The following is a 12833-nucleotide window of genomic DNA, read 5'->3' as shown; positions in this document are numbered from 1 at the left end:
TCCCCCTGGAGCCGGGATAAGTCCTGACGTGGCTGGGTTCGAGACCTTGGGGTCCTTTGGACGGGTTCTTCCCATTTGTGGTGGGGCCGCACTCCTGGGGTCTTTTCGGGGAAGCATTCAGCATCTCCGCTGTGGCCTGGTACTTTTCCACAGCTTCCACGGTCAGATCAGCCGTGGTCAAGGCCTGTTGACTGATGAACCGTTTTGCCTCATAAGGCAGGGCGCGTAGGTAACGATCCACCACAACGGCCTCCACCACCGCCGCTGCTGTATTCCTCTGCGGATCCAGCCATTTCCTTGCGATTCGGACAAGTTCATGCATCTGCGCCCGAGGAGGTTGGTCTGGTTGGAAGGTCCAGCTGTGAAAGCGCTGGGCCATACCAAACTTTGTGAGTCCATATCTGCTGAGGATCTCAGACTTCAGGGCATCATAGTCAGTAACCTGGTCAGGGCCCAGGTCCCGGACAGCATTCAGCGATTCCCCGGTTAGAAAGGGGGCTAACAGACCAACCCACTGTTGCTTGGGCCAGGCTTCCCTAGTGGCCGTGGCCTCAAATGCATGCAGGTATGCCTCAATGTCATCGGTAGCTCCCCATCTTAGATATAAAGTCACTTGCCTTTATTGGGCGGGTATTTTGGACAACCCTCTGTCTCTGCAACTGCAATTCCTCTGCCTTCAGAAGGTTGGCTTTCTTTTGCTCCTCCAAGAGAGCCACGTTTGCTTGCATCTGGGCTTGCTGGCCAGCAACAAGGGCTTTCAATATGTCCTCCATTTCAGTCGGGCGGGAGCCTACGGCCAACTTGGAAAACTGGGTGATCAAACCTTCGGTATCCTCCTCTGACATGCACTATTAACGCTTGAGCTTGCCTGTATTCTCCACCACCTGTGACGTCACGAGAGGCTACACAGCTTTCAGCGGGATTGCTCAAGTAGTGCAAGGAGACCAGGTTCAAACAAAACAAGGATTTTATTAAAGGTCTTGGGAAATTAACGAAAATATAACCAAATTCTGTTCTCTTGTGGCTCTTAAGGGTTAACAGTTCAGGGATGTCTCTTCCACATCCAAAATCATAACTCTCCCTCGCTCAAATAACTTTTCCCCAGTCTTACTGTCTTCCACGTTGCAGCTAGTGGCCAACCCAGCAAAACGTCCTTCCAAATGTCCCACACGTATTTCCACAGGTGCATATATCCAAAGGTGAGTATTTCCCAAAGGTAAGTATCTCCAAATCCTTATATTCCTCATGGAAGTGGACGTGCAGCACTCTTGTCCTCCAGAGAGCCCAGCTTGGAGACCGTGTCTCTTCCCTTCCCAAACCTTCAGCTCATCAGCTCCTCATTTGTTTCAGCTGCGTGGGAAGATTGGCCATAGAGGGGTGGAGTTCCCGACCATACCAGCAGATGGAGCCATAGCTGTCTGGGTTTGCAGCCACCTCAGGGGGATGTAACGTCCCCCCAGGACACAGCCTCTCGTGACATCACAACATACATAAACAAAACAAAGTACAGTGTCAGGGTCCACAGAGGATCAGGAATAAATGATAATATTTCATAAGCAATGTAATAGAAAAACAGATACACACAAAAAAAAACGAAGGTCACTTTTGTACACTGACAGTACAGTGAACTGACAGCCTCTATCTAGTTATGGAATTGTCATTGAAGGAATGTCTCTGGATTCAGTGCACTGCAGGTTCATGTTACGAAAACAACAATAAAAGCAAAGCCTAGAAAAATACACAATATTTGGCTGGTGGCTTGGTTGTCATCACTTCAAAGATTGGTGTAAAGGACCTTTTGGTCTTAGGCTGTCTGTGTGTCATGGACCATCCACGCCTCTTTCAACTTGGGGTAGTATTTCTTGAAGGCCTCCTCCTCAGCACAGGTGAGCATGGCCCGGTAGGTGTGCAGCAGCAGGTGGGGGAAGCGGGAGGTGAAGTAGGACACAAAGCCTTCTGGGAATGAGCCGAACGTCTTATGGAGATCAGGAATTTCATTGTAATGGTTACTCTATGGGAAACAGCATACAGTTTATAGAATGTCACTTGCACACATTTAATGAGGTTATCAATACTGAACAAAAATATAAATGCAACATGTAAAGTGTTGGTCTCATGTTTCATGAGCTGGAATAAAAGATCCCTGAAATGTTCCATATGCACAAAAATGTCTCTCAACTTTTGTGCACAAATTTGTTTCCCTGTTAGTGAGCATTTCTCCTTTGCCAAGATAATCCTTCCACCTAACAGGTGTGGTATATCAAGAATTAAACAGCATGACCATTACGCAGGTGCACCTTGTGATGGGGACAATAAAAGGCCACTCTAAAATGTGCAGTTTGTCACACAACACAAACCACAGATGTCTCAAGTTTTGAGGGAGCGTGCAATTGGCATGCTGACTGGAGGAATGTCCCCCAGAGCTGTTGCCATAGAATTCAATGTTCATTTCTCAACCATAAGCCGCCTCCAATGTCATTTTTAGAGAATTTGGTAATACGTCAACTGACCTCACAACCACAGACTACGTGTAACCACGCCAGTCCAGGACCTCCACACCCTGCTTTTTCACCTGCGGGATCATCTGAGACCAGCCACCCAGACAGCTAATGAAACTGAGGAGTATTTCTGTCTGTATTAAAGTCCTCTTGTGGGGAAAAACAAATTCTGATTGGCTGGGCCTGGCTCCTCAGTGGGTGGGCCTATGCCTTCCCAGGCCCACCCATGGCTGCGCTCCTGCCCAGTCATGTCAAATCCATAGATTAGGGCCAAATTAGTTTATTTAAATTGACTGATTTGCTTATATGACCTGTAACTCAGTAAAATCTTTGAAATTATTTCATGTTGCGTTTATATTTTTATTCAGTATATTAAAGGAGGTTGTAGTCACACAAAGAAATATGTCCATACCTTATGTATTTGATTAATTCTGATAACAATCTTTATTTTTTCAATAATGAAATAATTATTAATGTTACACAATGAACTACTTATACCAATATAGTGTTTAATTCGAGTAGCAGCACCTTAGAGACTGCTGCTGTCACGACTTCCTCCGAAGCTACCTCCTCTCCTCCTCTCCTTGTTCGGGCAGGCTTCGGCATTCGTCGTCACCGGCCTTCTAGCCACTGCCGCTCCTCATCTCATCATTCCATTTGTTTTGTCTTGTCTATTACACACACCTGGTTTATATCCCCTCATTAGTACTTGTATAAGTGTTCCCTCTGCCCCCTTGTCCTTGTGGGTGATTGTTTAATGTGAGGAGAGAGTAGCGCGGCTGAGCTACGTGTATTTTGTATTGCCAGGGTATACTTTCCCTGTGTGCCTGTTTTGTTCCAGTGCGCCTGTTTTGCGCATTTGACTATTTGAGCTATATCTGCGTAACTCAGTATTCCGGAATAAACTCTGTATTCTGTGATTTACCCTCCTGCGCCTGAATCCTTCAAATCACCCATCACAGCTGCCCTATGTACATAGTCAATGAACACTGGTCACTTTAATGTTTGCATACTGTTTTACCAACTTCATATGTACAGTGCATTCAGACTTTTTCCACATTCTGTTACGTTACAGCCTTATTCTAAAATGGATTAAATTGTTTTTTCCCCCGCTCATCAATCTACACACAATACCCCATAATGACAAAGCAAAAACAGTTTTTTAGAAAGTTTAGAACGTTTATCAAAAATAAAAAACTTAAATATCACATTTACATAAGTATTTAGACCCTTTCAATTGATTCAATTGATTGGACATGATTTGGAAAGGCACACACCTGTCTATATAAGGTCCCAGAGTTGACAGTGCATGTCAGAGCAAAAACCAAGCCATGAGTTCGAAGGAATTGTCCGTAGAGCTCCGAGACAGGATTGTGTCAAGGCACAGATCTGGGGGAAGGGTATAAGAAAAATTCTGCAGCATTGAAGGTCCCCAAGAACACAGTGGCCTCCATCATTCTTAAATGGAAGAAGTTTGGTACCACCAAGGCTCTTACTAGAGCTGGCCGCCTGGCCAAACTGGGCAATTGGGGTAGAATGGCCTTGGTCATGGAGGTGACCAAGAACCCGATGGCCAATCTGACAGAGCTTTAGAGTTCCTCTGTGGAGATAGGAGAAACTTCCAGAAGGACAACCATCTCTGCAGCACTCCACAAATCAGGCCTTTATAGTAGAGTGGCCAGACGGAAGCCACTCCTCAGTAAAAGGCACATGACAGCCCGCTTGGAGTTTGCCGAAAGGCACCTACGACTCTCAGACCATGAGAAACAAGATTCTCTGGTCTGATGAAACCAAGATTGAATTCTTTGGTCTGAATGCCAAGTGTCAAGTCTGGAGGAAACCTAGCACCTCCCTATGGTGAAGCATGGTGGTGGCAGCATCATGCTGTGGGGATGTTTTTCAGCGGCAGGGACTGGGAGACTAGTCAGGATCGAGGCAAAGATGAACGAAGCAAAGTACAGAGAGATCCTTGATGAAACCTGCTCCAGAGCGCTCAGAACCTCAGACTGGGGTGAAGGTTCACCTTCCAACAGGACAACGACCCTAAGCACACAGCCAAGACAATGCAGGAGTGGCTTCGGGACAATTCTCTGAATGTCCTTGAGTGGCCCAGCCAGAGCCCAGAAGAATGGGAGAAACTCCCCAAATACAGTTGTGCCAATCTTGTAGCGTCATTCCCAAGAAAACTCGATGATGTAATCGCTGCCAAAGGTGCTTCATCAAAGTACTGTACATAAAGTGTCTGATTACTTATGTAAATGTAATATTTCAGTTTAGATTTTTAATACATTTGCAAAGAATTCTTTAAAAGTTTTTGCTTTGTTGTTATGGGGTATTGTGTGTAGATTGATGAGGGGGAAAAAACATTTTATCAATTTTAGAATAAGGCTGTAACGTAACAAAATTTGGAAAAAGTCAAGGGGTCTGAATACTTTTTGAATGCACTGTATATACTGTATTCTAGTCAAGGCTCATCCTATTTAACTACTGCTGTACACACCTTTTCTATCCATATACTGTCTATACACACCATTATATACACAGTGCACAAAACATTAAGAACACCTTCCTAATATTGAGTTTGTCTTGTTTGCAATGAAACTGTCTCTGTTTGTAAATAATTAAATCTGAGACATCAGTAGGAATCTGAGCATGGTACTTTCAAAAGTTAGACCTACCATTCCACCCCAGGCCTACAGACGAAGAAAAATGTAAGCTTTAACTGCTGGCTACTCTTCTTCCTTGGCTTAACCCAACAAGAGAAGGTCACAAGTGCTTCCCTAAAAGCTGTCTGGGTTTTAAAATATTATATTGTACAGAAAGTGAATAGCTTAATCAATTGATAGTGACAGAATTAGATTACTTCCCAAGCAAAGTACATGTTTTGTCTCCTCGGCTATAGAAGGTTGTAGCTCAGCCTCTGAATGTCAAAGTGATATCCCCATATGCATCGGAGTCACGTCTTTCTCTGGTATTTTACAGCTTGTTTCTAGCATTTAAAAAATTGTGGACCAAAGCGCTGTTATAGATCACTTTATAAATCAGATCAGTTGTATTTTCTTCCAAATCTTAAACTAACAAGGGGTAGGCCTGTGCTTTTTGCCATTTTCTTTAATAAAAGTAGGCCTATGGCATACCATCTCATACCCCTCAATTTGAGTCTTGGTTTTAACTTAACAGCTCTTCACTGACACAGAAGCAGTCTATTTAAAGAGTGCATAGTGGATGGAGGAATTGACCGACAAATCTATGGATATAGCAGCCTATAGCCTAATTTTGTCTGTCAAACAGATAGACCTACCTCTTATTTCTTAAATAGGAAGACAAATAGGCTCCAACATAAAGCCCTCTTGTTGTTAGTAAAGTCGAATTAAAATGAAGACAGTTTAAATGAATGCCTACTCAGATTTGCCTATTTTCAGCACCATGAGCTGTCCATTTCCAATTGATTGTGCCCCTGCTTCAAGTTTCAGCACCACAATGTAAGTTACTCGAATCTGGCTTATTATGATGTCAATAAGTCTGATAAATTGGCCAACATCATGGGCAAGAAACATATTGTTTTGAATAAAATCAATTATAGTATTAGCAAGCTATCAAAGTTGACCTTCAGTCCTCCTTCTCATATTCGCTCTCTCCTTCTCAAACTGAACAGAACATAGGCTATAGGCTTGTCCACATACAATATTTTTGGGACTAGGCCTAATCAACAGAAACTAATTCGGAAGAAGCCTTTGACTCCCCCTGAACTGCCACTGTAGGCCTACACAGCACAGCCATTGGTTAGGCAGCACATAAACACGTTTTTGATCAATAAGAGAAGAGCAGGCCGGGGCTCAGGGTTGGAATATCCATAGCAGTGTGTAATGCAGCCTAGTTTTATTTACACCATCCCAGCAGCTATCATAGAAATATAACTTTGCTCTGTGCTTCTCAGAGCATGCACTTTGTAGCCTATAGCCTGTGGATCATTTGATTGAGACCACACTAAATAGCCTATAGGCACACTTGATATTGCGCGTCCAGTGGAGAATCAGAGATGAGGGGCGCATCGGACACAGCGATATATAGCCTAATAAGCAACTAATTCTAAAATTTCATCAATTACAAATTACATGACCCTCCCCTAGAGTTAAAACTAGACTAGAGTTAAAAATACTAAACCCTCCCTTGAGGGTTTGAAATTGGAAAAAGCATGACCCTCCTCCATTTTCCTTCAGGTACCCATTATGTAAATGTCGATCATTCCCTAAGCATTCCGATGCACCTGCGATAACATCTGCAAAATGTGTACGAGACCAGTAACATTTTATTTCATTTTGATAATATACAAATACTAGAATAATACAGTACATATCAATAGATATTATGTAATTCATTGCCAATGGACAGAACACACTTACCTTGTTTCTTATGGCCCGTAGAAGACGTTCAACGGAGCCCCCTTTACATGCTCCTTTGCGTTTTTCTAGATCTGCAGAGGGAGGAGCGACAGCCAGTAAGCAAACAATGATAATTACATATACAGTATAGCAAGAATTGATCCAGAATTATGTAATCAAAAGAGGCCAAGAAAGGAGATGTTGCTGTAGCCTGGTCCAGATCTGTTTTAGCCAACACCTCTTTCAATCATTGTCATGCCAGTCATGACGCTCTTGATTTGGACCAGGCTAAAGTGGCTGTGATATACAATACGTAAATTATATTAAGGCCTCACAGTCTGTTGGTGTTCAAACACTGATCCTCAGACACTAACTTTTTCGCAAATCCTCAGTGATATGTTTCATCCAGTTCCCCTTGACCACTGTTTCTGCCTCTGACTCCAGCTGATCGATGATTGCCTTGTTCAACTGCTTCAGCTGTGACTGTCCATCAAGCCAGTCACTCACACCCTACAGGGGAAAACATGGCTTTAATTCCTCAAATATCTCCTTTATTACCTTCTAGCTTTGTAGCCAATAGAGTCCTCGATTACTAGCCTGAGTACCAGACTGTTTCTGCTCCACTGTATTCCAGTTTAATATGAAGAAACAATTTCAGCTTACCAGGAAAAAACGGACTTAATGAACATCCTCTGATGAGCTGTGGGCTATTTTAACCAATGGTTTAAGATGATCCATTGTCTGACAAACTTGGTATCCACAATGTTCTCATTAATGACAAGGACAAACAGCTTCAATGGAGAATCCAGAAAGAAAGACAGCTAAAATGAGGGCTATAGTATTGCCACTTGTAGTTATATTTACTGTATCCCCATTGTAGTTATTCTGGTGAGCTTTCTTCAGGGAATAAAATTGCTTGATTTTATATTATATCTAAATGTGAACAATGAAACTTGATTCAGACCTGGAAAAACTGCAGTTGTTTCTCCGGGCTCCAGAAGAAGGGGTGTTTGAGCACGCTCTCAGCAGAAGGCCTCCTCTGGGGCTCCTTAGTCACCATATATTTTATCAGGTGTTCGGCCATGATGTCCTCTGGGATAGACAAGACCAAACACACAGTCACCATGAGGGGGTTGAAAACCAAGATACTTTTTTCATTCAAAAACATGGTGATAAAATGATTTCCTCTGAACCAATGTGATGATTTCAATGAAGAAAGACCCAGTAGTGTTGCTTGCAACATCATTTCAGTTGACAAATATGATGAGAATATTTTTAAATGACAGAGCTTAATCAAACATTTTATCAGGCCTCTCTCAAAGACAACATTTGAGATCACTATTCAGTAGGATCAAATTCTGGCAATTTGTGCATGTAAAAACTGTCGCTCTGTCATTTTACACCGCTTGTGCGGTGTACACTCTGTCATTTTACACCGGTTCGGCAATTTACCGCTCTAACATCCGCTCGCTTTGCACTGAGGTGGAAGGGGTGGCAATATTTGAGGTGTGTCTTTAAAAACAAGCGCAAAAGTGCCAATTTCATGAGGCGCTAATGGGAGATTTAAGACCTAGCAGAAGCAGATTAGCAGTAACGCGGTTGATAACAGTCAGAACTTCTGATAACCCCAATAGTACGTGAACGCCACATTATGCTCATGAAACGAGAGATGCGGTTTATGATATCATGGTTCCGACCTCATCTTATTTATAAATATTGTTTTGTTTAAAAAACAACAGCAATACAAATAAAATAAAAACATGTAAGTTTTTTGTTTAATTTAATTAAAAACCTAAATACGTTTGCATGATTGCCGTCCATGGCTTTATGGTGAGATCGTTCATGGCTCGCATGCAATGCAATTTGGAGCCGTCTACTATTTCTGGAGAAGTGCGAATATAATCTGTAAAAATATTCCATTATGTTTATAAAACATTAAATTGTGGAGCAGTATAACGGTGAGTGGACAATCCCCCTTTCTGATTACATTGGAACCCTGCATGTCCAGCTCCTGTGAAAGGTTTGGATGTGCGTAAAACCCTCCATAATCTACGTTGCCTTAATATTAGATGCCCAGAGGGAGCAATTATGGTGCCTGTAACTGTAGACATTACCTATTTAAAACAAGTCCTTGTTAAGTTTTGATTCACATTTTCTTCAAGTTATTCACTGTCTTTTTAGGCCTTATCAATAGTGAATGTAATATTGCTTATTGACAATGTTTGGCATGTCCATGGCTCAGACATAATTTTATTTACAGTAGGCCTAGCCCTATATCAGTACATTGCTATGTTTAACAATGTACACTATATATACAAAAGTATGTGAACACCCCTTAAAATTAGTGGATTCTGCTATTTCAGCCACACCCATTGCTGACAGGTGTATAAAATCGAGCACACCGCCATGCAATCTCCATAGACAAACATTGGCAATAGAATGGCCTTACTCTGTGACTTTCAACGCGGCACCGTCATAGGATGCCACCTTTCCAAGAAGTCAGTTTGTCAAATTCCTGACCTGCTAGAGCTGCCCTGGTCAACTGTAAGTGCTGTTATTGTGAAGAGGAAATGTCTAGGAGCAACAACGGCCCAGCCGTGAAGTGGTAGACCACACAAGCTCACAGAACGGGACTGCTGAGTGCTGAAGTGTGTTGCGCGTAAAAATCGTCTGGCCTCGGTTGCTACACTCATTGCCGAGTTCCAAACTGCCTCTGGAAGCAATGTCAGCACAAGAACTGTTCATCAGGAGCTTTATGAAATGGGTTTCCATGGCCGTGCAGCCGCACACAAGCCTAAGATCACCATGTGCAATGCCAAGCGTCGGCTGGAATGGTGTAAAGCTTGCCGCCATTGGACTCTGGAGCAGTGGAAACGCATTCTCTGGAGTGTTGAATCACGCTTCACCATCTGGCAGTCCAACAGACGAATCTGGGTTTGGCAGATGACAGGAGAACGCTTTGTGGCACAAGTTTGGGGAAGGCCCTTTCCTATTTCAGCATGACAATGCCCCCGTGCACAAAGCAAGGTCCTTACAGAAATGGTTTGTCGAGATCAGTGTGAAAGAACTTGACTGGCCTGCACAGAGCCCTGACCTCAACCCCATCGAACACCTTTGGGATGAATAGGAACGCCGACTGCGAGCCAGCCCTAATCACCCAACATCAGTGCCCGACCTCACTAATGCTCTTGTGGCTGAATGGAAGCAAGTCCCCGCAGCAAAGTTTCAACATCTAGTGGAAAGACTTCCCCGACAGGTGGAGGCTGTTATAGCAGCAAAGGGGGGACCAACTCCATATTAATGCCCATGGTTTTGGAATGAGATGTTCGATGAGCAGGTGTCCACATCCTTTTGGTAATGTAGTGTATTTTCATATTGAAGCCATGCAATTACTTGGAACAATGTGGACTGCAAACATGTTCAACATAATGAGTAAAGTCTGGGATAAGTCTATATTTTGTTATTTTGTCTCTGTAGACTATTTAACAAATTAGGCTATAACGGAATAACATTTGAATTGGAGTTGATGACAACGCAATACATGAAAAACTGTAAATGCTCAACTTGAAGATACCACATATTTAGCCATGGAGCATGTTCTGATTGGCCAGTGAAGGGTCAAGCCTGGGAAACCTACAATTGATGTATTCATCAAATATCACTTTTGCTACAGCACCCATAATTCCCCATGTGAAAATAGTACAAATATTTTAGACAACCCGGAACCTATAGCGCTGCACAATAGCGCTAAGATTTACCATTGTGTTAGGTTTGTTCAAATAGAGCCTCTAAACTCATATGAGACCAATAGCGTAATGGTTTTAGTTAATCATAAGCACAATGTTTCCAGTCATATATTTATCAATAATTACATTTCAAAAACCACAACCATCAAAAGTTACATGATGCCACTGCAAAAAAGGACTCTTTGCCTTTAAATTAAGTAGTACTCTAATGATCATTTCAGAAACAACCTTTCAGTTGTACACTAGTTTTACCATGTTTGTCTTTCTGTAATCCGTCGAGGTTATATTTTCCATCCTCGATATTACCAGCCCTCCGATTGGGTTCCCCAAAGGGATGTTTGCCTCCTGTCAACACATAGTAAAACACACAGCCGGCAGAGAAGATGTCCACAGCACTGGTCTGTGGAGGAAGAGGAGTGTCTTTAATAATAGTTATTTCAGTACAGTACCACCATCGTTACTAGTTCCAATCTACAGGCAACCTAACAGAATAGTTCACACATTTGTAAGACTTTTTTAGACCCCAAAACCAGAATAAGACCCTCAATGTTTATTGGAAAGGACCATCCAGCTCATCGCCATGCACTTTCACCACCCTGTGAAGTTCATTATAACTGATTTCATCTGTAGCCTAGTAAACGGCATGGTTTCCGAAGTCATAGTGGGTGGACCACACAACATATCATCGCCTCCAAGTTTAACTCCAAGTTTAATTCATTATGATGGTTATTATATCAATATTTGCGCATAAAGCCGTAATTTGTTTGTTCTGTCTGTAAAATTTATAATGTGAGAAATGGCATATATATTTTTTTACTTTCCAAGGTTAGAATGCTTGTCACTGGTTTCAGTCCGCGAAGGTCAAAATGATTTTCTTTAGTAAAACACTGGAAGAGACATACAAGTATTAGTGAGCTGATGAACCCCAAGCATTCTAACCTTGGAAAGTAAAAAATATATATGCCATTTCTCACATTATTAATTTTACAGACAGAACAAACAAATTATCTATCGGCATTCATAAAATTGTACGGAAACTTCCTGATTCCATCACATTTTTTAAAAATATGGTATGACTTTACTGGCATAAAAACTGTGGATGGAAAGTGGTAATTATTTTAGCCCTAAAAGTGGTCTAATGTCGAGCATAGTCCACATCCCACACCATGGTTGTGTAGATGGTGCCTATCTTTCTTATTTATGTATAATATACTGTAGCTTGATCTCCACAATAGATGATCAACTTTAATTTTAGGTTGAACTGTACCTTTGAGCAATGGGCCAAACCTTTAAATAAATTATTATTTACTTGAATAAGGAAATCCCAATTAGCCTATTGCACCGCATTTCTTTCTCAATTATCTCTGAATCTGTAATGACTTGAGCTGTTCTCTGGTCCAGTGTAAAGATCAGGGGTCACTCACAGGGTTTCCTTTCCTGCTCTCATCCAGGACCTCTGGGGCGTTCCAGCCGATGGTGCCAAGGGCTCCCGACCTCATGCTGTAGCTTTGTCTGTCCTCCGCCAACTGCTTACTCATCCCAAAGTCTGAGATCTTGACCATGAATGAGTCAGAGTCTTTTTCAACAGGATGTTGTGGGGCTTCACATCACGGTGGACTGGGGAGAAAAGATCAGGATGGAGTTGAGGGAAGATCTGATCAATGATAATGTAAGGAAAAGTCATGAATACCGTAACTTCACTAGGATTATCTACAGTATACAGCATATCATTATAACCTATGTTGTGAGAGTGCAGGTGTTTCAGTCCTATCATGGTCTGTTCCAGCAGCGTCACTGGTTTCAGTCCGCGAAGGTCAAAAGGATTTTCTTTAGTAAAACACTGGAAGAGACACACAAGTATTAGTGAGCTGATGAACCCCAAGCATTCTAACCTTGGAAAGTAAAATAAATAAATATATAAACGCAACATGTAAAGTGTTGGGCCCATGTTTCATGAGCTGAAATAAAAGATCCCAGACATTTTCCATATAAACAAAAAGCTTATTTCTCTAAAATGTTGTGCACAAATTTGTTTACATCCGTTAGTAAGCATTTCTCCTCTGCCAAGATAATCCATCCACCTGACAGGTGTGGCATATCAAGAAGCTGATTAAACAGCATGATCATTACACAAGTGCACCTTGTGCTGGGGACAATAAAAGGCCAATCTAAAATGTGCAGTTTTGTTACACAACACAATGCCACAG

At 42.1% G+C, this 12833-nt stretch overlaps 1 protein-coding gene across 1 annotated transcript; it reads right to left on the bottom strand.

The window, feature by feature from the left end:
- Nucleotides 1–1440: 1440 nt before the first annotated feature.
- LOC123491184 (serine/threonine-protein kinase/endoribonuclease IRE1-like) lies at nt 1441–12201 on the bottom strand. Its single transcript, XM_045221061.1, has 6 exons — nt 12051–12201; nt 10879–11026; nt 7845–7972; nt 7255–7390; nt 6902–6972; nt 1441–2011 (listed from the first exon to the last, which is right to left on the bottom strand). The coding sequence occupies exons 1-6, from the start codon at nt 12186–12188 to the stop codon at nt 1805–1807; spliced, it is 828 nt and encodes a 275-aa protein (XP_045076996.1). The 5' UTR covers nt 12189–12201; the 3' UTR covers nt 1441–1804.
- Between the last annotated feature and the right edge of the window lie 632 nt (nt 12202–12833).

The sequence above is a fragment of the Coregonus clupeaformis genome, chromosome 7, assembly GCF_020615455.1.
Source record: "Coregonus clupeaformis isolate EN_2021a chromosome 7, ASM2061545v1, whole genome shotgun sequence".
NCBI lineage: Eukaryota > Metazoa > Chordata > Actinopteri > Salmoniformes > Salmonidae > Coregonus > Coregonus clupeaformis.
The sequence above is the reverse complement of the archived record's forward strand: the minus strand, read 5'-3'. Positions and strand labels throughout refer to the sequence as shown.

Coding starts and splice junctions, on each gene's coding strand:
- LOC123491184 (XM_045221061.1), bottom strand. CDS start 12,188: ATGGTCAAGATCTCAGACTTTGGGATGAGTAAGCAGTTGGCGGAGGAC. Junction 11,027..12,050: donor AGAGCAGGAAAGGAAACCCT/GTGAGTGACCCC, acceptor CTTCCTCCACAG/ACCAGTGCTGTGGACATCTT. Junction 2,012..6,901: donor TACGGGCCATAAGAAACAAG/GTAAGTGTGTTC, acceptor TGTTTCCCATAG/AGTAACCATTACAATGAAAT.